The 27,383-nt window shown below is 36.3% G+C and overlaps 1 protein-coding gene across 7 annotated transcripts in view; it reads left to right on the top strand.

The window, feature by feature from the left end:
- MCTP1 (multiple C2 and transmembrane domain containing 1) overlaps positions 1-27,383 on the top strand; it is a 579,350-nt gene that overhangs the window by 299,622 nt on the left and 252,345 nt on the right. For 6 of the 7 annotated variants that reach the window (XM_066381863.1, XM_066381859.1, XM_066381862.1 and 3 more), the window contains exons 4-6: positions 4,518-4,597; positions 9,642-9,753; positions 22,866-22,904. In XM_066381863.1, coding sequence (XP_066237960.1) covers positions 4,518-4,597; positions 9,642-9,753; positions 22,866-22,904 — 231 coding nt within the window. The remainder of the gene's footprint in view (positions 1-4,517; positions 4,598-9,641; positions 9,754-22,865; positions 22,905-27,383) is intronic. The other variant, XM_066381864.1, reaches the window with a different exon arrangement.

The raw sequence follows: 27,383 nt of genomic DNA, 5'->3' as shown, positions 1-27,383 counted from the left end.
GTTAAATTATTCTTTCATAGTAAAATGGTTATTTTGAAGCTGCCTGGGTAAGGAAATGACTCATGGGTATATTTTCTGTGTAGAATCTCATATCGTGAGTCAGATTGTATGATCTGGGTACCTTTTCACTTCCCACTCCCATTGTGCCTCCTCACCTCATTCAAGTGCCATCTTTTATATACATAGCAATCCCGTTATTCACGTACCCTCAGATATTTTTGTCCATGGCACTTAACATGCATATGTTTACTGTCTGCATCTTTTCCTTATATGTAAACGCCAAGAAGTCAAAGACTTTGTTCTGTTCACTGCTATATTTCTTACAAGTACCTAGAACAGTACTTGGCAAATTATAGATGTTCACCAAATATTTTTAAAATAAATAAATGAATAAAAATATGAACCAATCAAACTGCCAAATTAATACTTCCCTGAAGTCATAATTACCTAGTGATATTTCAGTCATATGAACTAACAAGTCCCCATTGGTGTTAAAACCAATGTGAGTTGTTTCTTGCTACTTGTATCCAAAAGCATTTTAACTGATCCACTCCTTAATGCAGTTTTTCTTAGTAGACCATTGAATCAGAATCTAAATAAATCCATTGATTAGAATAAAGCATTTGTTGCTCAAAACTCATTTAAGAATAAAGAGAGGAGTTACTGAGAACTCAAGGCTCTTCTGCCTGTGTTACCTAGTATTTCCAACACAACGTAGTGGTGGGTTCTTGAATGTAAGGACCCTATTTAATTGTTCACATTCAAATTCCCAGTGGTTCACCCAGAGTGGGTGCCCAAGTTATATTTGTTAAATTTCTGGAATCCAGTACTAGATTTGAATCTGACCTCCTTCAAACCTGGGATTTAGGGGAGAGTAATATAAGCTTTTTAAGCTTTGAATTTCTTATCTGAAAAATGGAAACAACAGTATCTTGTTCACTGAGTTGTATAAGAATTAAATTTAAAAATCTATGTAATGTAGCAGAGCACCTAACAGATAGTAAACATAGCAAAAACATTAATCAGAGTTAACTGCTTGTTTTTATTGCAGCGGGAGTACCTTTTCATTTTTATCTCTTTTCTATGCTCTATATTTCTGAAGCTGCGCTAGACCAATGTTCCCTCTGACAAATAGTTTATAGTGCTTGGAACCAAGTAGTATAGCTAATAATTTCATTAAAGAATGGATTCTGATCTTTATATTTTGTCCCATGTTTATGCCTTTGCTAATTAATAGGGTTTGAGAACTAAAGTAAACATCTAGCATTAAGACAATAAGAAAGACTCTCGCCATGAGAATAAAGAGAGTTTAAATGTTGAGCCCCCCAGCTGGGTGTATACACTAATCAATTCACTGGACTCACAGCTCTTTACATATGTAGATGTACCCCAAGTGTTCTCATTAATTATAGGTCATTATAGTCTCCCCAATATTTTAAACCTTAGGGCAATACAGTTAAAAGAGATTGGATAAAATAAATTTCTCTAATTTTTGGAGTAAATTTTATGTTGTATAATACAGTATTGCAGCCACTTGTTAAATATTGAGGCATCAGTTTTAAATATGCAGTATATGCATGTGATATGCCACTGAGCGAGTGACTAAAACTCAGAAGTGCTATTGATCAAGGAGAATATTTATTGCAGGAGTGCTGCACTTTGTACAACAAATGTACTCCTGAAAGGTTGTATGTAAATCAAATGACTGCAAATTGAATAATTTAAGAGGCATTAGAGGAACTTATTCCTTGAATAAATCCCCTTATGACTCTTTAAATTCAAGAATCCCTTTTTAATGCAAAGTATTTATCTTTTTGTTTTAATATTATTTTTTTTACATGTTTGTTTAAATTGAAGTACGCCTGCACTAGAGAAGAAACGGGAGCTGATTTAGGGCTGCTGTGTGCACTGTTGCCTCTGCTTCTAGCTTTCTTACTGTTGTGCCAAAAATTTGGCACAGGAATGCTGGGCTATGGATTCTCTCAGATTATTGGAGTCTCACATCCTGCAGAGTCTAATGGCCTGGGTTGTCCTTTCAAGAGAGAACTTACCTATTTATGCTTATATACTCCAGCGTATGAATATGGTTTTCAATTTGATAAAGTCAAGGAGCACAACTCTAAACTTCATCTAGTAGCATTTTTTTTCATCTTAAAAATCTCCCTGACTTGCACTGTTATTTCTTTTCAGACCCTGCTCTTTTCTTTACAATACTTATCAAAACGTGTGATTACATATCACCTATGCAATTCCTCATTTAATATACCTCCTTCACTGTACTGTAAACATTGTCAATATCAGTTTTGCTCACCACTATTTACTTAATACCTATCACATTGTCTGACACATGATAAGTATGAATCAATCTTGGTGGAGGGAATAAATGAGTAAGAAAAAATTAATAAATGGATGGAAGTTAGCCAACTGCCACTTACTTAGACACTGTTTTAGAAAAGGCCCTGGCTGACACAGCCCTGAGCTGTCCCACATCTCCTTCCACTCTTCTTCTCAGTCTGCGTCCACCACACTGGCTGCTTAATAATTACCCTTTAACAGGGGTCCCCAAACTACGGCCCGCGGGCCGCATGCAGCCCCCTGAGGCCATTTATCCGGCCCCTGCCCCACTTCTGGAAGAGGCACCTCTTTCATTGGTGGTCAGTGAGAGGAGCATAGTTCCCATTGAAATACTGGTCAGTTTGTTGATTTAAATTTACTTGTTCTTTATTTTAAATATTGTATTTGTTCCCGTTTTGTTTTTTTACTTTAAAATAAGATATGTGCAGTGTGCATAGGGATTTGTTCATAATTTTTTTTATAGTCCGGCCCTCCAACGGTCTGAGGGACAGTGAACTGGCCCCCTGTGTAAAAAGTTTGGGGACCCCTGCCCTTGAACATGCTAATCGCTTGCTGTTCCCTCCACCTAGAGTTCTCTTTCCATACTAACATGGCTTAATCTTTCTCATCACTGGGGTCTCTATGCAAACATACTTCCTCCCAGAGGACTTTCTGAACTCCCTATCTACAATAGCTCTCAAGAGGCCCCTTAGGATGTTGTCTCTACTGTGTCCATCACTAAACGGTACAGGTCTGTTTGGGTGTTTACTGACTATCTCAGTCCCTAGGTGGATGGGAGTCAGGGTCATTTTCTGTCTTACTGTAGTGTGAATAAGAACCATGAAAGGCACAGAGAAGATACTGGATAAATTGTTTTCACAGAGGAAGAAATGTGCTTTCTCTTTTCTAGTCCTTTCTGGTGGTGGTAGAAACATACCTTAACATTATCTCCTAGTCATTGTTTGTGACAGAAACAATTCAACTTATTATAACATTACACAGTGCTTCAATCATAATATCTCAATTTTCACTTATTTGTATATTTAAATGACATTGTCCTAAAAGATCATAGAATTTATCTGCAATGACCTGAGGAATGTGAAGAACTTGGAATCACACTTTTTTCATCTTTAGCTCAGTATGGAAGACATATAGTTGAATTTCATACCAACTCATTTCACTTTCCACTGATTCTCATGTCCTTTTATAATATGGAAAAGTATTGCAAGTCTGCGTGTCCCACATATTTCATCAAATATTTACTGTATTTTATTTAATTTTGTTATTTATCTTTCAATAATTTTAAGTAGGGAATTTTTTATTTATTTTGAAATTAAATTTAGTGGGGTAACATTTATCAATAAGGGTACATAGGTTTCAGGTAAACATTTCTCTTTTTTTTTGTATTTTTTCTGAAGTGAGAAGCAGGGAGGCATCGAGACAGACTCCCGAATGAGCCTGACCAGGATCCACTGGCATGCCCACTGGGGGCAATGCTCTGTTGCATCCAGAGCCATTCTAGTACCTGAGGCGGAGGCCATGGAGCCATCCTCAGTGCCCTGGCCAACTGTGCTCCAATGGAGCCTTGGCTGTGGCAAGGGAAGAGAGAGACAGAGAGGAAGGAGAGGGGGGAGGGAGGAGAAGCAGATGGGCGCTTCTAATGTGTGCCCAGGCCAGGAATTGAACCCGGGACTTTCACACACTGGGCTGACGCTCTACCACTGAGCCAGCCATCCAGGGCCTCAGATAAACATTTCTATAGCATTTGAACTGTTAATTGAGTTGTGTGCCCATCACCCAAAGTTAAATCATTATCCATCATCATATATTTGTCCCTCTTTACTGCCTCTCCTTCCCCCCTACTTGTGTAACCAGTTCACTTTTATCTATGTCCACGAGTCTCAGTTTTATATCCTGCCTATGTGTGAAATCATATACTTCTTAGCTTTTACTAAATTTTCTTATTTCACTCAATATAATGTTCTCAAGGAAATTAAACACAATTTTTAAAAATGTTTTCTGAGACTTTAGTATTACACAGCACAAAAACAAATACATTTGAAAAATAAATATTAGGAACTTTCATTGTTTTGATGATGTAGAAAAAATACAAGTATCAAGTCATTTTCATTTAAAGCTTATTTTGGAGTAGTTTATAATAATGTTGTCTTTTTGGCTTTTAGGTATTTGACTATGATTTTGGACTACAAGATGACTTTATGGGTTCAGCCTTTCTGGATCTCACACAGTTGGAGTTAAACAGGTGATTTTTGAATTGTTGTAATATCACTGCACCTTGTTAAGAAGCTGAGCTGGTATAACAGACAGCATCAGCTGACCTGGATTACAGTCGCTGTTCCGTCATGTGTGGTTGTGAGTCTTTATGCTAGGCAGGCTTTCTTAAGTACACTTATTCTTCCCCACCCAATGGAAATAATAGCATCTTTCCTGACTATCTCATTCAACAACTGTTCAATAGAAGAGTCTTGGGTGCCTGCTTTGACCCCCAGCAAAGTACCAGATGCTGAGTACCAGGAATCTGGAGATGGAAGACACATGCCTTGCTCTCATGTTTTCTGTATGGTTGTTGTGGGACATAAAGAAGAGTATACCTGTTAGTCATATTTATTAACTTAAGAATAAGGCCACCATATGAGAAATAAAACATGTGAACTTTACTTAAAAAACAGCAACTCTCTTACCACCTGAGCCAAAGTGGAGTCTAATTTTGCCATCACCAGTAATCCTAGGTTACCAAGGAATGCCCATAAAGTGGAGGCAGACTGGTGGTATATGCTCAGTTACTTTGGTTTACCATTGCTAGTAAAGTTAGCAGTATTACTGCTAACTTAATACTAAAGTTAAGTAAAGTTATAGTATTACTACTAATATTAATTATGCCTTGTACGTAATTATGAGCATTTTTTTTTAGCAAGAGAGAGAAAGAGACAGACAAGAAGGGAGAGAGATGAGAAGCATCAATTCTTCATTGCAGCATCTTAGTTGTTCATTGATTGCTTTCTCATATGTACCTTAACCAGAGTTCTACAGCAGAATGAGTGACCCCTTGCTCAAACCAGCGACCTTGAGCTCAAGCAAGCAACCTATGGGCTCAAGCCAGTGACCATGCGGTCATGTCTATGATCCTATGCTCAAGCCAGCAACCCCACAATCAAACTGGTGAGCCCATGCTCAAGCAGGCGACCTCGGGGTTTTGAGCCTGGGTCCTCACCATCCCAGACCAATGCTCTATCCATTGCACCACTGCCTGATCAGGCTGAGCTTATATTTTTTAAAATCCATTTCAACATAAGAGCTAAAAATTGATTAATACTACAGAAGAAAAAACAAGCTTAAGATAAGAGTCAAGCAGTGCTGGGATGGGTTGCAAAAGAAGCTATAAAATCTTCATGATAGTTTTAAGGAGAAGGAGTTATTTTAGATGATCATGCTACATACATCCTGTGGCAGGAACAGTGGAAAGCAGGAAAGTAGTATAATGATCTAGACCAGTGGTGGTCAACCTGGTCTCTACCGCCCACTAGTGGGCATTCCAGCTTTCATGGTGGGCGGTAGTGGAGCAACCAAAGTACAAATAAAAAGATAGATTTAGCTATAGTAAGTTGTTTTATAAAGATTTATTCTGCCAAACTTAGCGAAAATTCAATATAAAGTACTTGGTAAGTAATTATTATTATATGCTTTAACTTGCTGTAACTTTGCTTTATAAATTTTATAGAGTAAAGTTACTTTCCTACTTTATAAATCACCATTACTGTGGAACCGGTGGGCAGTTAGAAAATTTTACTACTAACAGAGATACAAAAGTGGGTGGTAGGTATAAAAAGGTTGACTGCCCCTGTATTTTTGTAAATGTAAATGAGTAGAGAAATATAAGTTGTAGAGCCCCCTTATGTGTTATCGTCAGCTAAGTTTGAACACAGTGGCAGCTTATTGGCCTTCCGAAGGTCTTTTTGCCTCAAACTGGACAAAAGAGGGGCCTTTTCTGTACTTCCTCTATGTTCTTCATTGCAACCTGAGTGCAGGTTTGACCTCAAAATGTAAGCCAAGTAATTGCTGGTTCCCACCTCACTCCGGTTGAAGGAAGTGTCCTAGATGGAGTTGTACGTAATCCATTATTATAAAAACTGAGCTCTATCGAGAATGGGCTATCCTGTTCTTCTATAAAGGCCATATTATTTTCTCCTTGGACTTCTGTGTAACGATATGCAAAGTACTGAACTTAATCACAGAGCAGAAATTTATTTTTCTCTATTAAGATGAATTATTGTGAAAAATAACTTTAAATGGAAAAATATGGTATAATTAAGAAAATAAAAAGATACACAAGCATTTGGTGTTTATGCTGCCATATTACTACTTATTTTACATATTAACTAACCGTTCATTCCCTTTCCCCCAAACCACTCTTTAAAATCACACACTACTTTTAAAAGCTACATATTTATAATTATGCCATTACATTCCATGTATAAATCAGTAGTCTCTGGGCATAGGAAGATGGATGATGATATAGCCATGTAAATACTTATGCTACTATAAAATGTATTAAGGAATCTCTTTGAAAGAAAATAAATAATAGATGTGTCATAAAGCAATAGCAAATTTCATAAATCTTTATCATGTAGTTATTATAAAAATGTAATGATGTTTTTAAATTAATTTTTATATGTAATCATTACAGGAAAACAAATCAAATCAAGTTGTGATCCCATACACACACACAAAAAAAAATATATATATATACACACACACACACAAAATATATATATATACAAAATATATATCATATATATATATAATGTTTAGTATATATTTGTTAAAATGAAAAGAACAAGTTGTTATTATCCAAGCATAGTGGTTAGTTGTAACTAAAATAATATTGGAGCAATTTGTACCACAACCATTATAATATATATATATATATATTATAATCCCATTATAATATATATATATATATATATTATAATCTAACAGGTTACTTATGTTTTAGTTAAAGCCCCTGTTATCAGAAAACTATTTGTATTTTTAATAACATCATTTCTTGACTTGGTAAATTAAGAATTATGTGAAAGAGTTTCCTAAGTTTCTCAGTCCTGGTTGTATGAGAAAATCATTTGGGAAGCTTTATAAATGTGTAGATTTCCAGATCTCATCCTGATTAATCTATAGCGCCAGAATCATTGTGGGTAGGGTTCAGAATTATGCACTTTTTTAAAGCCTCTAAGTTAATTCTGATGTGGAGCCAGGATCAAAAATTCTTATTTGGACCACTTTCCGCACCAAACCCTCTTCCCAGTATTAGGCTCCAACTGTCATTTCCTGAAAGTTAAGGTCACTGAAGACAAGGATCTTATCTTTGGTCTTGACCTCTGGTTTTTACCCAGAATCTAGTACAGTGTGTGGCATTTACTATGTGCTTAATAGATGTTTTGTAAATAAAATGAATAAACAAGTGATTGAGCAAGTGAAGGAACATTCCTAACTTGCCAATATTTTAAGATTCAAGTTTAGAGCAAAACTTTTCACAGTCCCTGAGATTTATGGAGGGCATTAACCCCTATTTGTTAAATATTAATTAAAATCTGGAAACATATCATCTATACATTGTATATTGAATCTATATTTTATTTTCTAAAAGTACTTTTGGATAATATTGAGTCATTCATAATCTCTTACTCAGAGATACTTAACTAATCCTAAAATCTTCTAAATATTGATCAAATTATTGATTTCTTGTGTTTCTGAATCTAAAAATTGTTCAGGCATAGGTTTGAACAATCCTAAAATAGAAGCACTATTTTAAATAATATAATTTCTTCTAAATAATTATACATTGTTTTTACAGTATGTCCAAAATATATATCGGGCAAATTATATTGTATATGTTCCTCTTCTCCCACTCATGTGTTACTTCTGATTTAAACAATATATATGTTAAAAAAAAAAACTAAAAGAAATATCATGATCAATAAGTAAACCTATTTAGTTATTGGACTCAGATGTATAGAAAATAGCTGCCATTGCATTCTGTTGTTTGGAGATCAAAGAGCAGGAACATGTAGGGTTCTCAATCCTATTAGGTTTCTTTGCCATGACCAGCTCGGCAATGGGTGTGCACGAAAGAAAGGCGCTGCAGGATTTAAGAAAAAACCCAGCCTGACCAGGCGGTGGCGCAGTGGATAGAGCATCAGACTGGGATGCAGAGGACCCAGGTTCGAGACCCCCGAGGTCCCCAGCTTGAGTGCGGACTCATCTGGTTTGAGCAAAGCTCACCAGCTTGGACCCAAGGTCACTGGCTAGAGCAGGGGGTTACTCGGTCTGCTGAAGGCCTATGTTCAAGGCACATATGAGAAAGCAATCAATGAACAACTAAGGTGTCACAACAAAAAACTAATGATTGATGCTTCTCATCTCTCACCGTTCCTGTCTGTCTGTCCCTATCTATCCCTCTCTCTGACTCTCTCGCTGTCTCTGTAAAAAAAAAAAAAAAAAAAAAAAAAAAAGAAAAAACCCAGAGGACACAACATACAGAAAACATGGGTACAGGGAACTCCCAGCCTCTAGGATTGAGAGCCCAGATCTCTGCAGTCTCATTGTATTTATTCATTTCTTTACTCATCAAGCACATTAGCAGAGCTTGGGTCAAATTAGTCTAGAATAGATTCAGGTGCAGGGAAGAATGATTAACTAATAGTTTTCAGGTATGTAGGGAAACGACTATAGAGATCAGCTGCTTCCAAACAATCTTATCAGTGCTTGCAGGGGCAGCGTTCTGCCCCGGCAGAACTTGGTGTTCCAAAGTCCGCACCAAAGACTTGTCTCAGGGCTGCAGTCTCCAGCCATTTTCCTACATTTCTTGGCCTTCCCAGCAACTCCACTGCCTTTCCAGAACCCCATGCAGGACTGAAGCTTATCCAGTGAATCAGAGTATACCCATTTGGCCTACAACTTACAGAACAGCTTAATTCATTGATGAAAGTTTAATAACAAAGAAAGATAGTAATGTTGTAAAGCAGGGGTCTCAAACTCGCGGGCCGCATGCGGCCCGCCAAACAATTTTGTACTGATTTTTTTTTGTTTTCAACTGCAGTGAGAAAAGTGTTGCATAACAGTTGCCTTTTGTAGACCTAGTGCGGCCCGCCAAATGGCTATGATCTTGCTCTGCGGCCCACATGCTGAGTTGAGTTTGAGACCCCTGTTGTAAAGGAAAGATAAAAATGTTAATATGAAATATATTTTTGGCTTATTCATTGAGTTCAAAATCTTAATATTTTCTATCAAAGGCCCACAGATGTGACTCTAACCCTGAAAGATCCTCACTATCCTGACCATGACCTTGGAATCATTTTGCTCTCAGTCATTCTTACACCTAAGGAGGGAGAACACAGGGATGTGGTAAGTTCCCCCACCATGACCTTGTGGTTTGCTTTCTTGCTTTCAGACTTGCTCTCAAATGTTCATTCAGACAGTGTTTGAATGTTGTGAGCCTTCTCTGAGTCCAGAGGTAATAATAAAAAGAAGCGGTGTATGACAGTCTAGTCTGTTCTTTGTGTCTGTGAGTACCCTGAGCATCACTAGTCCCTATGTCTTGTATATTTTGAACTCAAATTTCCTGTTTTGTGGTCCAGATCAGAACTTCTTGTTGATAAGGGATGCATTTGCATCTTTTATTGTACTTTTATTTTCCAATTTCAGACATGTTATATTGTAGACAAATACTAATGTTCATTCAGGGAATACACTTATTAATGAATTAAATGTTTACAATTCTACACTGAAGTATCAAGACCTTCCTACTTTGACTACATAGTCAGGTGTACCATAACAATGTAAATGAAGTGAAATGGTAACAGAGTTTCTGCCTTCTGGTATTTGTTTGCTGAATGAGGAGTGAGTACTTTTCATCTTTCAGCCAGGCTGCCCTGTTGGTGTTACCATTTTCCAGCCATGACAGTCTGTACTGCTTTGCATACCTGCTTCTGTGAGAAACTAACAGGGATACAGAGGAGCCAATGACTCCAGCACTGATGAAGGGACATTAACCAATACCAGGTCTGACCCCCATCGGTATGCTCGCCGGTGCATTTTCTACCACAATTTACCAGCCACTATTTTTTAGACTCAACGTGCTTTCGTTTACTGGGAGCTACTCTCACTAGTTCTGATTGTAACACATTTTAGGAGTAGACATAATATTTTAGACAACTGCAAATATTCTATTTCAGCACTGTCTGTATTGCTGTCTGTAAAGCCAGAAGCCAGGGCCGCCATCACAGCTGCCTGGCTCATGCAGGTTCGCATTGGATTCGGACAGTCGGTAAAGGAACAACGGAGCCAAAAACTGATGGGCCATAGTCTTTAATCCTAGCTTGCACCCAGCGGGCAAGTAAAAACATACACTGGGCTCCAAAACCCACTCACATTCAGTGCTCACAAAGCTACTGACTTATCCGAGTTTCCTAGAATCAAAGGTTTCCAGCTCACCAGACTTATTCACCTCTGTTCCCCATCTCCTTCCTTCTCCCTGCACAAACTGCACAAACTGGCATCTCACTCAACACTCCGCCATCTTGGCTGCTTCTCCTGGCCTCCTCCACGTGGCCTTTCTCTGCTCTCTGCTCTCTAATGCTAATCTCAGGAACCAAGCGCGCAAGCTCCCGTTCTGCCCCCATTTTATAGTGTAGAAATCAAAACCTTTAATCCAATATACAAAATAGAGAAGTCTCTAATACAAAGTCACTTATCTGGGGCATGATGGGATTGTATCGCCCCACATCAAAAAGGGTGGGAAAGGCTTAATCCCAAAACCAAGCCCCAGGCTCCAAGGATCCTGCCTGCCCACAGCCCGCCCCCAACACACATTAATATCACCTGGGCGACGGCTTCCATGTGGGCAGCACCATTTTTAACAAAGTGAGCATAATACATTTTATCCGCCCAACACTGTCTTAAAATAATGTATGATTAAAGTTAGCGTTTCTTGTCTATTGAAAAGGTATTGATAATTTTCTCTAAATTGTAGATAAAAATAGTGAATTCCGTCTTCAAATTAGGAAGTGTTTTAAACTCATTGAAAAATTCTCCCTTTTCAATAACTATTTTTCTCTATCCTTTAAAAAATTAAATAAAAAACACACATAATCCATATGTAATACTTAAGTGTGATCTAAGAGTCTATAACTTTATTCAGTAAAGAAGAAATTTCTCTTTTCCAGCAAGTATTACCAAATAATACCTACCATGAAAACTTAGCATGGTGAAAGAATGTATATTTATGTGCTTAAGCACAGGCCTATGTATTAGGAGAACTTGTTCTAGTCAGGGTCACAATGATTCTCTAAGAAAGTCAAGTGGGAGCTGAGGTTTGATAAACAGAAGTTAATCAGGCAAAAACCAAGAAGAGAGGAAGCATTTTAAGTAACATAATCATCATATGCAAAGGCCCTGTGGCTAGAGAAACCATGCTGCTGTGGCTAGAGAAACCATGCTGCATTTCAAGAATTTTAAAGGTGGATGTGAGGGCGATCTGGCTGCGACATCTATCACCCCATTGATCGCCAGGGTTGATTCGGCTGATCTGGCTGGCTAGGCGGGTGTCCCCTTCTTCCCTCACCGCTCCATGTGCGTCCCTCCCGAAGCTGCGCGCTCGGTCGAAGAGGACGACCTTCCCCACTAAAGGAGAGGACCGTTCTTCGGTCAAGGGTATACGAGTAGCTTCGCTCCCCTGCTAGAACCTCCAAACAAGTCTCAAGAATTTTAAAGGTACTAGAGCAGGCATGGCCAACATACAGCCCACAGGCCGGATCTGGCCCGCCTAATGAGTTTATGTGCCCGTGATTAAATTTTTAATATTCTCTGCTACTTTAAAATCTCAGCTACTCAGAAGCGGAAATGTCTTTGGTTATTGGAAATTGAGATATTTAAGCAGATAATAATACGCAGAAAAGAATTCCACGTGTGACTAATCTAGGGTTAACTTCCAATAATTGGTTGAATGGATTGACGATACTTCTTTATTTATTTTTTTTTAAATTCATTATAAAGATTTACAACTTTTGTACTCGTCTGTACTTGAAATGAACTATTTGACATTTAGCGGCGATGTGAAACCCACATTCTTTTAGGTGGAGTTTGCCAGTGCGCACCCAAGGTCAAACAATTCATTATTTTTGTGCTCAAGTGTGCTAAATCCAGTGGCATTGTAGCATAGACAGTAGCTGCAGTTGATAACTGAAAATGAGTCCAGGCTGTTTGTAAAACAAAATAATTGTTTTATTTGTAATATAACCCCTTCAAGCTTATTCTATTAATTAAATATTGATTCGATTGATTGTGATACAGTTTGAATATTTATACGGTATGTAATTATATTTTTATTTAAATATATTTTTATTAAAATAATATTGTATATTTTTTCACTCATTTACATTTATTCATAAACAAATTATGTAATAAAATTTTGTTTACTTAAATGAATAATTTTTGTATTTAATAGTTTTTAATTTTAATATTTTGTCCAGCCCATGAAAAAAGTTTTCTTTCTAATCTGACCTGGGGGCAAAAACTGTTGGCCACGCCTGTCCTAGAGCTTAGAGAAGGTGAAAGCAAAGGGAGTATGGAAGGTCATGGTGCATAGTGATAACTGGGGTAGTCAGGAGATGTGCATACTGTATAGGGACCATTGGCCATGTTAAGGTTTGTGCTCTTTGCTCAAAGAGCAATGGGGGCAGGGCATTGAAAAGTCTGTAACTGGAAAGTGGCATCGTTATATCTGCTTTTTGAAAATAACTCTGTAGCTGCATGGCAGAAAATAGATGGAAGAGTAAGAATGGATGCTTGGAAACCAATTAAGAGCCCATTGCAAAAATTTAGGTGGAAGATGATGGGAGTTTGGACTAGAACTGTCAGAGACAGAAATGGAGGGACATCATCAGGTTTAACTACAGGAGGTAAATCAATAAAACTTGGTGCGAGCATGTTTTTGCTTTGGGATTCTTTGTTATTTTAATGAAAGTCAGCACTTAATAAATGAAAATATCTAAGTGCTTGGGGTCTAGTATATCCCCAAACCAGGTAGTTATTTTGGTGATTTGATCATGAAAAGTCTACTAAATTTTCATATTAAAAAGAAATTTATTAAGTACTCTAACATCAAACTGAGGGTTTGAGGGGTCAAATAATTATCAGGTGACCTAAGGATGGAGGTGCCACTTGTTCTAAATTTCACGGAAATATATGTCAGCACAGGAAAAGTAAGTAGTTCCCAACACTGTTTTTTCTTTAATTCTTACAAAAATCCTCCCATTTTCATGGCTGCTTAAAGTTATTATTTAGGCACAATGTGTTTCTAAATAGAAAAAAAAAATCATTCAAAAATATTTCAGTGCCTGGTGGTTGATCATCAGTGACTTATAAAACATGATGTGGGTCAAATAAGTTTGCAAATATGATATATGTTTGCTTGCTTATAGTTTGCATTGGGTGTGAGGGACAGGCTGTAAGCAGTTTTAAGACTAAGCCTTTCCCACCCTTTTAATCCTAAAATCTTCTCAACACTAAGCTTTTCCCCACACCCTTCACTGTTGTTGCATGATGTGGGGTGGTGCACTCTCATGAGGAATCCCATTATGCCTCAGATAAGTGGCTTTGTATCAGAGACTTCCTTATTTGTATACTGGCTTAAAGGTTTTAATTTCTATACTATAAAATAAGGAAGGCCAGGGGCTCTCTCTCTTGGTTCCTGAAATTAGCATTGCAAAGGAGAGGCAGCCAAGATGGCGGAGTGCTGAAGGAGAAGCCAGTTTGTGCAGAGAGAAGAAGATGGGTGTAGGGCCAGGAGCCGCCATCGTGGCCATTCACATGCAGGTTCCCATTGGATTCGGGCAGACGATAAAGAAATGGCGGAGTCAGAGGATGGGGGGCCATCCTATTTATTGGTGTCTCACCAAGACAGGCAAACCACAAAAGATACAAGGGAAAAGCAGAAAACCAGCTCTTCCCATGAAGGGCCAGGGATCAGGGAAGCCCCTGCAATTGTGATAGCAGGAACTGTGTGTCCAAGCTCCTGGTCTGTCCCACTTTATAGTGTAGAAAACCAAAATCCCTTAATCCAATATACAAACAAGGAAGTCTCCGATACAAAGTCACTTATCCAAGGCATAATTGGATTCCTCATGAGAGTGCACCACCCAGATCATACAATCAGTGAAGGGTGTGGGGAAAAGCTTAGTCCCAAAACCAAACCTTAGGCTACAAAGACCTGGCCTGCTTACAGCCTGTCCCCCACACCCAATATAAGTCACAAGCGAGCAAACATATATGTCATATTTACAAACTTATTTGACCAACAATGGGGAACAGAGGTGAATAAGGCTGGTGAGGTAGAAACCTTTGATTCTAGGAATACTTTGATAAGTCAGTAGATTTGGGAGGGAATGGAAAGGGAAGTGTTTTCTCACTGTGTGTATTCCTCGTCCGTTGAGTGTGAGTCAAGATTAAAGGTAATGACACACCAGTTCTTAGCTCTGTTGTTTCATTACTGTCTGTCCGAATCAAATGTGAACCTGCACGGGCCAGGTGGCTGTGATGGTGGCTGTGGCTACTGGCTTTACAGATGAAAAGGGAAGAAACAGGCAGGTTATATAAAACAGGTCCACATCAAAATTTGGGTATTATTTATCTTTTCTTTTTCTTCCTTTCTCCTTGTTGTATCTCTCCAGCTACAGTCACCCTTAACACAAACAGTTCTTTCTGAAATCCTTATAACATTTTCTTTACTTAAGTTCCTCTGCTACCCCAGCTTTTTGGAAGAAATCTTTTACTCTCGACTATTTTCCATTCACTGCCTTACTTCGTGTCTGTCCCCTTCAAAGTCCAAAATACCACTGGATTTATCCTGTGGCAACTGAAAAATGGAGTCTTCTTGTCTCCCATACTACTCTGAATTCTCAGCTGTCTTCTCTCTTCTTCACGAGGGAAGTGTTGGGCAGATAAAATATATTATGCTCACTTTGTTAAAGTGGCGCTGCCCATGAGGAGGCCGTCGCCCACATGATATTAATGTGTGTCTCTGTGGGCAGGTAGAATCCTTGTAGCCTGGGGCTTGGTTTTGGGATTAAGCCTTTCCCATCCTTTTTGATGTGGGGTGGTACAATCCAATCATGCCTTGGAGAAGTGACTTTGTATTAGAGACTTCCCTGTTTTGTATATTGGATTAAAGGTTGTGAAGCTACAATATAAAGTGGGGGCAGAACGGGAGCTTGCTCTCTTGGTTCCTGGGATGATTAGCATGAGAGAGCAGACGGAGCAGAGCAGAGAGCAGAGAGAGGCCATGTGGCCAGGAGAAGCAGCCAAGATGGCGGAGTGCTGAGTGAGATGCCAGTTTGTGTAGTGTTTGTATCTGGGATAAGGAAGGAGATGGGGAACTGAGGAGAATAAGGCTGGTGAGCTAGAAACCTTTGATTCTAGGAAACTCGGATAAGTCAGTGGCTTTGTGAGCACTGAATGTGAGTGGGTTTTGGAGCCTAGTGTGTATTTTTTACTTGCCCGCCGGGTGCAAGCTAGAATTAAAGAAAATGGCCTATCAGTTTTTGGCTCCATTGTTTCTTTACCAACTGTCTGAATCCAATGCGAACCTGCATGGGCCGGGCTGCTCTGATGCTGGCCCTGGCCCTGGCCACTGGCTCTACAGGAAGCAAGCAGCTTTGCCAGGACTCAGTGCAACAGTTGCAACCTGTCCAGGTTGGTCTCTGGCTGGAGGACTGTTGGGCGGATAAAATATATTATGCTCACTTTGTTAAAGATGGCGCTGCCCACGAGGAGGCCTTCGCCCAGGTGATATTAATGTGTGTTGGGGTGGGCTAAAGGCAGGCAGAATCCTTGTAGCCTGGGGCTTGGTTTTGGGATTAAGCCTTTCCCACCCTTTTTGATGTGGGGTGATACAATCCCATCATGACTCAGATATGTGACTTTGTATTAGAGACTTCCCTATTATGTATATTGGATTAAAGGTTTGGATTTCTACACTATAAAATAGGGGCAGAATAGGAGCTTGCTCTCTTGGTTCCTGAGATTATCATTAGAGGAGAGAGCAGAGCAGAGAGCAGAGAAAGGCCACGTGGAGGAGGCCAGTAGAAGCAGCCAAGATGGCGGAGTGTTGAGTGAGAGGCCAGTTTGTGCAGTTTGACGCTGGAGAAGGAAGGAGATGGGGAACAGAGGTGAATAAAGTCTGGTGAGCTAGAAACCTTTGATTCTAGGAAACTCGGATAAGTCAGTAGCTTTGTGAGCACTGAATGTAAGTGGGTTTTGGAGCCCAGTGTGTGTTTTTACTTGCCCGCCGGGTGCAAGCTAGAATTAAATATAATGGCCCATCAGTTATTGGCTCCGTTGTTTCTTTACCGACTGTCCGAATCCAGTGCGAAGCTGTATGAGCCAGGCTGCTGTGATAGTGGCAGCCCTGGCTGCTGGCTTTACAAGGACCATCCTGACCTTGGCTGCACCTGAGAAGCAGAGAGAAAGGTGACCAGTATGCCTGTAGTAGTTTCTCTTTGTAAGTGTGATCATGTGATTAATAGCTGGAGGAAAGGGGTCGGTCATGGAGAAGTGAAGGGGGTCAGGAGGTGGGGAGGAAGTATAAAATATTCCTCACAGGAAATTCTAATGAGTTCCCCAGCATCCTGGCCAGTCTAGATTTGGATCTGCATTTCTAAGCATATATGTTCTACATTATGAAAATTTCTGATAAGTACATAGAAATTTGCTTTTTCTCTTTTGCTTTGGTCCATGTAGCTGTTCTTTAGCTATTTTATTAATATCCTAAAACTGTTTTGCAACAGTAGTTATGATATTTTAAAACTATGAACAAGGACCATTTGTAAGCATCTATTTGGGGGGGATAAAAACACTGATTATCTACTAAGCATTGTGCTAGGTTCTATATCTTCCTCTTTTTCTTCTAAGGGTTCAGTGACCTGTGGTTGTTTTTCTAACTAAACAGTAACTCCTAATAAGGGACTTGAAGGTTCTCCAATGAGCAATATATATTCTTTACTTGTAACTTCTGTCCCAGCCATGTAAACTCCTGCAAAACTCACCTCTTAAGTCCAAGCTTTCTTCAATGTCACTTATATTACCTAAAATATACCTGTAATATACTTCCCATCACCTTCATCCTATATTCTATCACCCCTGGTTAGAATATATATAAATGTAAATTATTGCTTCCAATTATGTTTCGTATGATGACTTCTTTCAAAACCTAGTCCAACTTTCTGTACCTAATGGTTGTTCAATGAGTGTAGATATGTGGAATCTAATGGACAAAGTGAACTGAGGAATGGAATAGAGGCAGAGGCTGGGGTCACAGGAACCAGAGGGACAGCTGTCAGAGGGAAGGAGGATGAGGGGAGGGGATCAGAGAAGGTAAAGGGATTAGTGAAACTATATATACATAACACAGAGATATAGGTAACAGGACAGCAAATCCCAGAGGGAAGGAAGGAGGGAGTTAGGGGGAGGGGTAAAGGGGGTATAAAAAGGGACACAGGGGTGGGGGTGAGGGAGTTATATTCAGTGGGACACCTGAATCCATGTAAACACAATAAAATAAAAATTAATAAAAAACGATAAGGATTTGAAGGGATACTTCAAAAGTGCAGGGAAAGATATATTAAGTCTTTTTTTTTTTTTACTTCAATATTCAAATCCCTGAGGTTGTCACAAACAATATTAAATAATAATTTTCCTTTTGAGTTCTTCAAATTAATATATTAATGCTAATGGGCTTAAAAGTCAGTCTGCATTGCTTGTCTTAAGATTTATAATGATGACAATAAATTAGAAGCAGGTTACTATATTTTCTTCACTTTGTAACATGTCTTGTATTAGCTAAATATATTTCTCTGGAATACATTTGAAGTTTCTTTGTTAAAAACAATCAGAGATCTTCAAATTAAATTTTATGTGCCTGAAATAAAAATGACATGCTGAACTTTCACAAATTATCCAAGAAAAAATCTTATTTAAAGAATCCCCAACTCAAAGTGCAGCAAACCAAAAATCAGTTACTAAATGATCACAATTCCATTTAATATTTAAAATGATAGGGTAGAAGTAGAAGATAATTTTTCATTGACTCTCACATAGCAAAACTATTAAGAGTTCTGTTTTCTTTTATTACTAGTTTAGAAATAATCTATTTAAACTTCTGGGACTTAAAACTTTAGTTTAAAAACCTCATGTTTATTCTTCTGCCTATGTTTATAGAACTTTGCTAAATATTTTATATATATTAAAATGGAGAATGGAATATGAGTTTCAAGAACTATTAAGTAAATTCTAACAATCAGATAGGAACTAGAACATTAATACTGTGGAAAAAATTAAAAGTAGGAAGAAATGAGTAACTGGAAACAGAACAGTTAGCATCAAAAAATGCTAAGATTTTAAAATAAGTTATCTTGTGAGTTTTTTACTCACTGTTAATACTGCAATACATGCCATGAATAAGGCAGTTGGGATGATTTCTTCTTATGTGGATTGCCAGTTCTGGATACCAGTAAAACTGAAGGATGAGTTGAAAAACTTAGCAGCCTACTGAATCTCCTAAGACCTCTAAAACATGCGTTGCCTAATCACAGCAATTTAAAAGTATAGTATATGTAATAGCCAAAGTATTTTATAGTTGCTTATATTAAAATTGTCTCCATTGAGTTCACAATTGAGTCTTTAAAAAAAAAACACCCAGATGTGAATATATAAATATATAATGTATTATATATGCAATATAATATATATTATAATATGTATATAATATACTGTGTATATTATATATACACACACATTATATATATATAAACACACACACACACACACACACACACATTTTTAAGTTTCCAGCATTGTGTGTATGAGAAATAGAAATCTTCATGTCTTCACAGGGACATGCTGATGAGTTAGTTGCATGACAGTGTCATTTGTTTTCAATGCATGTTCTGTTTTAGATCCCTCAAAAATATCCAGTGCATACATGTGTGTCCTGTGTATAGTATTTTGATCTGATAATGTGTTTGAGTGGTTTCTGATTCTTTTTGTAGCAGAGTTCAATCCACAGCTTTCTTCATTGGAGAATTTGTGAAATAAAAGTGAGTTAACTTGTGTTACATACTCTCTTAGAGAACCTAGACTTACAGATTACTTGGCTAAAGCTAAAAAATCCCAGAGAATTCTAAGAAACATTTGAATTGACCCTAGTTGGCCTTTAGTGAATTAAAATTCTTTTTCATATAGGTTTATTTTTTGATATTTTTTTGAATTATTTTATAGCTAACGTGAAAAAATATCCACCTATAAAAATATGATGTATATGTTTTAACTTATGTATGTATATAATATCTACCCATTCTGTGATTTTTGTTTTACATCTATGGAGCTATGTAACTGCATTAAAAAAATCACTACAACAAAAGATAACAGCAAAAAGAAGATTGAGATTATGTAATCTTCTAAAAAGTAATCAGTTTTGCAGCTTTATCATTGGCCATATTTTTGTTACTTTCCTTTTGTTGGCTTCAAAGAAAGTTGAGCTGCTAATGAAGAATTTTGATCATATTATAATAACATTAGATAATGACACTTTCAAAAACAAATTCATATATTTCTCAGCTGAAGATCATAGAGCAAAGAAGAAGAAAAAAACCTTCTTTTTCTATAATTTGCTTCTTCTCCTATCTTTAACATTCCCCAAACTATCTTTCTTTTCTAAAATGTCTTACAGATAGCAAAGGTAACAGAATAGTTTGTCTGTTAAATTAAGTATTTGTTTCTGTTTTCTTTTTCTAAAAAGAAATATTACAGTTCCAGTTCATGCAACATCATTGACCTAATGAGCTACTGGGGAGAAGGAGAGATTCTTTTTTTTTTTTTTTGGACAGAGAGAGAGAGAGAGAGAGTCAGAGAGAGGGATAAATGGAAACAGACAGGAAGGGAGAGAGATAAGAAGCATCAATTCTTCATTGCAGAACTTTAGTTGTTCATTGATTGCTTTCTCATATGTTCCTTGACTGTGGGGCTACAGCAGACCGAGTGACCCCTTGCTCAAGCTGGTGAGCTTTGCTCAAACCAGATGGAGTCAGACGCACTACCGTTGTACCACGAGATTCTATGCTCAAACCAGATGAGCCCTCGCTCAAGCTGGCAACCTCGGGGTCTCGAACCTGGTCCTCCGCATCCCAGTCCAATGGTCTATCCACTGCACTACCACCTGGTCAGGCTAAATTAAGTTTTTTTTTAAAAAAAAATCTTTTCTACTGTTTTTAGTTTTATTGACTATACCTTAACCAAACCATCTAAAAAGAAAACAAGACTTGGGAGTGATATACTCAAAGCCATTGTTTAGCTGGTTGTTTTGGCTTAAGAAGCAGAAATTTTGTTATGAGATCTAGGGCCATTTTGAAAGTCACTGGATCTAATAAAAGGACTCACTATACTGAATAAAGACAATAATAAATTGGTTTCCATTACTGCTAAATATTTCATATTTATATTTAGGGAAATTACTATTGACTTTTTGTTTGTATATGTCCCAATCTGAAAAACAGTACCATATAACCTGTTTTTAAGCCCATTTTGGAAAAAATATCAATCCTGTAGTTTGTTTTCTATATTGAACACTACTTAATGCAGTGGTTCTGAGTCAGGAGATGTGGCTGTGGCCAGCAGAAATGAATCTGTATCCTATTGAGTAGTGTTACCCTGAAATTCAACTGTTCCTCATATTCTTACCTTCTTTTTTATAGTATACCATTTCTTACAGAATGGAATTTTATAAGATTCTCAGATACTAGATGATGATGTTAAATGGCCATGAGTTATGAGATTTTACTTTTTTATCTATTTATCTTAACTGTTCTGTTTATTTGACTCAGAGTATTGTCTTTGGGAACTACCATTCTGTGTCCATTGAAACTGCTTTCTGAGAAGGTTGAACATGTATGGTCTGATACCTAATGGTACACAGTCTTTGTGAACATGTAGTACCGCAAGTATTTGCTCTCCAGTTGCCTTTTAGTGATGATGGAGAAAGTGGTGGTGGTGATGATGATAATAATTATAATAACTTATTTTACATCAACAACCAACATTTATCACATGTTCACTACAGGTGCATCGCCATAACCCAGTGGTGAATTCTGCTGCTTCAAAATGAATTGGACATTAGTACTTAGACAACATATAAAATACTACGATAATTGTATTTAATAACAATGCTTTACAGTTTCCTGGCTCCATTTAGGAGGAAAAATTAAGAATTATTATAACCTTGAGAAATCTATTACTTTTCCATATTAGAGTCCATTTTTAACACAGAGCATATAAGGAGAACGTATAACCTATAGAACCACTATCTCTAGAAAAGAGAAATTTATCCTTATTTTTGACAATTTTATGCTTTTCTCATTTCCTACTTTAGAACCTATACATAATTTCTTTGTCTTGGGTTAGGCCAAAGATTGCTATGTGACTTAACCTTTTATTAAATATTTTCTTTTATTTTTGTATTTTGTGAGTCATTTCTGAAACTGTCCCGCTTTATAGTGAATCCTGCTGAAAGAAATGTAGATGTAGTTCTTAAAGATACCAGTGCACTTTCTTGATACACAAATATGGCCAGCATTTCTCTCAGCTATATTCTTTGCCCCGAATTGCCCCTATTCTCCACTTCACCTGCCTTAAAGACCAGGATAAAGCTAAGGGACGGTAAAGAGGTTACTTACCTCAGTGTTTATTGAGAAATTTTTTAAACTGGGGAGGAAATTTTTTAAATCTTTGAATCTTTATCACTTACTTTATGCAAAAGACCAATGATCTTGGTCACTCATCACAAATTTCCATAACCTTAATTAAAACTTGTAGCCAAAAATACCTCTTAATAAGGACACACAGAAAACCAGTTTAGAGGCTATGTCATGGCCTACATTTAGCAGGAAGGCCTACTAATAGCCATCACAACATACAGCATTTTTCTCAATTGAAAGCATTTACAGATCCTGATGTAACTAAAGATTAACTGAAAACAGAGACAATTCTAAGATCCCATTAGAGCAACAGACTTTGAAAGTGTTTGAAGAAAAAAATTATTATATACCTGGTAAAGTTGTGGTACATCCTGAACCTCCACCATTAAAAGGGATGATTGCCAATCATGAGACTCAATGTGTTTCTTTCCAGTTGATAATTAAGATATTTAAAATTTGCCATTCTATTTAAAATATATACTATCCCATTTTTTTGTACAAAAAAAATAGATAAAACCAATGAACTCTCACCAGAAAGATGCTTGAATGTTAAAGGTGTTTTTCTAGCTACACATACGTGAAAAACAATTTTTGTCTTTTATAGTTGTTGCTGGATACTGCTGTTTAAATGTTAAGCTTTCTCTAGAGACCAATTGGCCGCCCTTCTCTGTACTTGAGTGATAAGATAATGAAAATGCTTTATTTCATTTACAGACAATGCTAATGAGGAAGAGTTGGAAAAGATCAAGTAAGGTAATGCTTAGCATGTGATCTTTCAGCTTTTCTTGTTGAGAACTACTAATTGGCTGCTTTCCCAGTCTCTCTCATACCTCTTCAGATTATACCACAGGATTTCATCACTCTTCAATTTTTTTTTCCCATAAACTTTCAGCAAACCATGTATTGCTTTTTAAGTAGAAAGTAATCACACTGATCAATCACACCCAAATCATCCTCTTGCTAATCTCTGGTCATTTCTCAGCACCATTCTCAGCATCTGGTTTCTGTTATCTGTACCACAGGGTCTAGAAAATGTCTGCTCTAGATCAGGAATAAAATGATGAGATGAGGGTAAGAACAATTTTGGAGAGAAGGAAAATTCATGCAACTTCCTGTTTCTGTTCACCAAAAATTGAGCCTAAGGTTTTCTAAACTCAAAAATCCTTGTATTGCTATATCTTCCAATGTATAGTGAGAATGATTTTTCATCAGTCTCTTCTCACTTCAAGAAATAAATGGCTCTTAGGAGTGAGAGGAGTTTTTGGTTCCTATAAATTACTAAGCCCTGGCTCTTATAGCTTGGAAGATATAAAAGATATAAACTAAACTTCTAATTTGTTCAGTGGTGGTACCACAGTTGGACACAAGTATCAAGATGAAATTGACTTCTTTGTGAATATTCCTTGAAATAAATCAAAGGCATTTTATTCGTAAAAAGTCTTGTTTGCTCACATTTCTATTTAAGAAGTCAGTATTCTTATTTAATAGTGACTAATTTTTTTAGACCCTGGAACATGACAATCTTTTTCTTCCATTCTGATTGAATCGTGCTATTAAATTTTTCTTTAATTTTGTCATTTTGTTATTGTGAATGAAGAAAACACATATCAAAATGTTTTTGCAGTTAGTAATGTCTTATGTTGCTTTAATAAGTAATTCTTACTGTGTATTTTCTTCCCAATTTTTGTAGAATTAATGACCAAAAGATAATTTAGTTCACAAAAAGGTCAAAAATGCAAAACATTTTCAGGAAAGTAGCTCAATATTTCGGACTTAGTGTTCACTGTATTTTTTAACTAACTGAAATAAAGTTTTAAAAAGTCTTAAAAATTTTTTATTCTGTTCATATTTGTATTATAATTTTTTCTGTGTAATTGTACTTCAAAATTAGTACTATATTAAAAGTATATATTTTTAAAAATTCATGCAAGTTTGGTTTCCTCATTCGGTGTCTATATTATGATGTATCTAATAAAAACTTGTAATCCATTAATATGTAGCAATATTCTCTCTTCCAGATGTAATTAATGTGTAATGCTAAAGCAGGATATTCTGTAGTATTTAGTATTAATTAGTGAAAATGATTTTACTGTAGTATAAAAAATAATAATTCTTTAAAATTTTAATTAATATATATTTAATTTTAATGATAAATTAAGTAAACAAATCCATTTTTTCCTTTAGTCAACAAAATAATTAAAAATCAATAATAAACATCTAATCTTCACTACTTTATACATAAATTTTATGGAGTTTTTATTTATTATAAATAATCCATGTGTACATTCAAACTGGTACATTTTTCTAGCTTGATACAGACTCCCTGTGTCGAACTCTGCACTCATTGAGGAACTTGGCAGGTTTTTAGTGTATATGGTAATATGGCTTTTGGGTTGTTAGCTTAAGGGAGTGCCAATTTCACAAAATGTAATGGTGATATAAAATGCTGAGTAAAGGAAAATCCATTCACTCCATTTTATTTTCCTATGAGACTAAGCTGAACACTTGATAATTCATTCAAATTGTCACCATCCTTTAAAACATTCTCCATGTTTGTCCATATTCGTGTTACAAGAGCAGAATATTAAATTCAAATTCCAAGGAAAGTTTGACATTTCAGTTACCACCAGTCTGCCATCTTTCACATACACTGAAACTGCTCCCACAATTCTTTTCACCAAAGAATAAAGGAGAAAGGATGGGTGTTCAAGTTCAGTAGTTATTTCTTATCCGTAGTTTCGCTTTCCATGGTTTCTCTTACCCACAGTCAGTCATGGTTGAAAAGCATTAAACGGATCATTCCAGAAATAAACAATTCATAAATTTTAAATTGTGTGTCATTCTTAGTAGTGTGATAAAACCTTGAACTGTCCTACTCCATCCAGCCCCAGACGTGAATCACTGCTTTTCCCAGAGTGTCCATGCTTTTATACTTCCCCTCCTGTTAGTCACTTAGTAGCCACCTTGTTTATCAGATCAGCTATTGCAGAGGTAGAGAGAGAGAGAGAGAGAGAAAGAAACTACATTCACATAGCTTTTATTACAGAATGTTATTATAATTGTTCTCTTTTATTATCAGTTATTGTTGTTAATCTCTTACTTGCCTAATTTACAAATTAATATTTATCAGAGGTCTGTGTGCATGGGATATATGTTATGTTACTGTTTTGTGGGATGTATCTCCTTTCTAGTAATCTCTATGTTCTCTAAAGATTCTTGTGTGAGTTAAGATTTAGTCCTCTTATTTTTGGAAAGAGGATATAATTTATTTGTATTACATTTGCATACAGGTATTTTATTCTTTATATAACTATGATCAAAGTCAAAGCTGAATTTTTCATACAAATAGGTCATTATCTTCTTTGGAATCCTGATTTATAGAATGAAGTCTTTTGCTTTTCTAAAACCAAGGCTATGATATGCAGCTTATCTTTGAGCACCAGTAGCAAATATAAAATCTGAGAATTATAAACGTTGTGACAAAGATTTACAGATAGTCAGATAATGTTGTTAGATATTCTCTCTAGTGTGAAGCTTTTTCTTTTTCATTTCTTTGTATTTTTTTCAGAAGTGATATAACCATAGAGAGGAAAAAAGCTACATTGACATTGTTATGTTTTTTAATTTATTTATTTATTACTAGTTTTAGAAAGAGAGGAAGGGAGGGAGAAAGAGAAACATTTACTTGTTGCTTCACTTATTATGCATTCATTTGTTGACTCTTATATGTATCCTGACTGGGGATCAAACCTACAATTGTGGCATATTGGGACAATGCTCTAACAAACTGAGCTACCTGGCCAGATGACATTATTATGTTTTTAATATGCAAATCTCCCCTGTACAAGTGAATCAGCTCATGGAATGCCCCATTACTTGAATATCTGCTTGTTATTTTCATCATCTTGCCAATAATAGATTATTTTAATGGAAATCTTATTATTTGTGGTACTCACATAACATGGGATTGTACTTACTATTGAAGATAAATGACTAGCCAACTTGATGGCAAGGAAATTGTAATTGCTATTGAGGACAGACATGTATTATTTGGAGTAAATATGTTACCATCCAATAATGAAAAAGAAAAAGGTAGACCTAAACTTACATCTGAAAAGCAAGAATGTATAAAATATATGCTATGTTTAAATGGTGTGTTAACCGGTAAATAATTGTGAATTTCATAATATCTCTTCTGGAGATGGTAACATTCTTTGAAACACTCTTTCTAGTTTTCTATCAGCACATTTTCCATCATGTATATTTTTAATTCTCCTCCACATTCAGTTGTTATAGAAAAATTGTTATTTTTAAAAGAAAGGAATCTGATGTCTCCCTAAACTTGGGCAACTGGGTAATTACCCTGGTCAAAGAGTTTTACTTATGTGACGAAATGCATTTAGCAGAGCAATGGTAATACTTTCAGTTAGTGTAATATTTTATTCTTTAGAAGCTTATCATTCATCATCTATTCTAAGGTTAAATTATTGAACAAGAAAATTTCTTGAGCTTAGAAGAGAAGATATATATGTATTTTGTAGATAAATTTTGTGGGGTCAAACAAAAAAAATGGAAGAAAATAATAAAAATAATTGCCTCTATCAGACAGTAAGCAGAAATTATTTAACACTGCATTGTGTGTTTGTGTTCTGTGTATATGTGTGTTTACATAGAAGGTTGAGTTTATCAGTGGATGTGATAGTAATAAACTTAGGTGCTTTCAATAAATCACTTTACTTGTATGAGAAATAATCACTGTGATAATATATACACGTGTTACAATTCATATTTTCAACAATAACAGGTTAGAATTGTTTTAAAAAGAGTTCATCTTTTGAAAATATAATACAGACTTTGATATCTTATTAGCATATATTGTTATTTAATGGCTTATTTTTTTAAGGAATATATCTTTTTATTAAGCTTGTGTTATTATCACAGCATAATTTTAATGAACTATAAAACACTTTATTCACTGGTTCAATGAAGCAATTTTTAATAATACTTGGCAAGAATATTGTTAATTTAAACTAGAGAGCACTTTCAATCCCGTAAATCTGTGAGGCATAGTTAAACCTGACACCTTGGATGACAAATTAAGAATGCATTAGTAAAAACCTCTAAGTGCTTTAATTTAAGAAATGGCAGAGAAACAAATTAACACATTTTTAAGTATCTCACACAGTCATAGTAAAAAAAAAAAAGTCATTATTTAACAATTATCAGGTCCTT

The sequence above is a fragment of the Saccopteryx leptura genome, chromosome 4 (assembly GCF_036850995.1).
Source record: "Saccopteryx leptura isolate mSacLep1 chromosome 4, mSacLep1_pri_phased_curated, whole genome shotgun sequence".
NCBI classification, from domain to species: Eukaryota; Metazoa; Chordata; class Mammalia; order Chiroptera; family Emballonuridae; genus Saccopteryx; species Saccopteryx leptura.
This window is presented reverse-complemented; position numbering and strand designations above follow the sequence as displayed.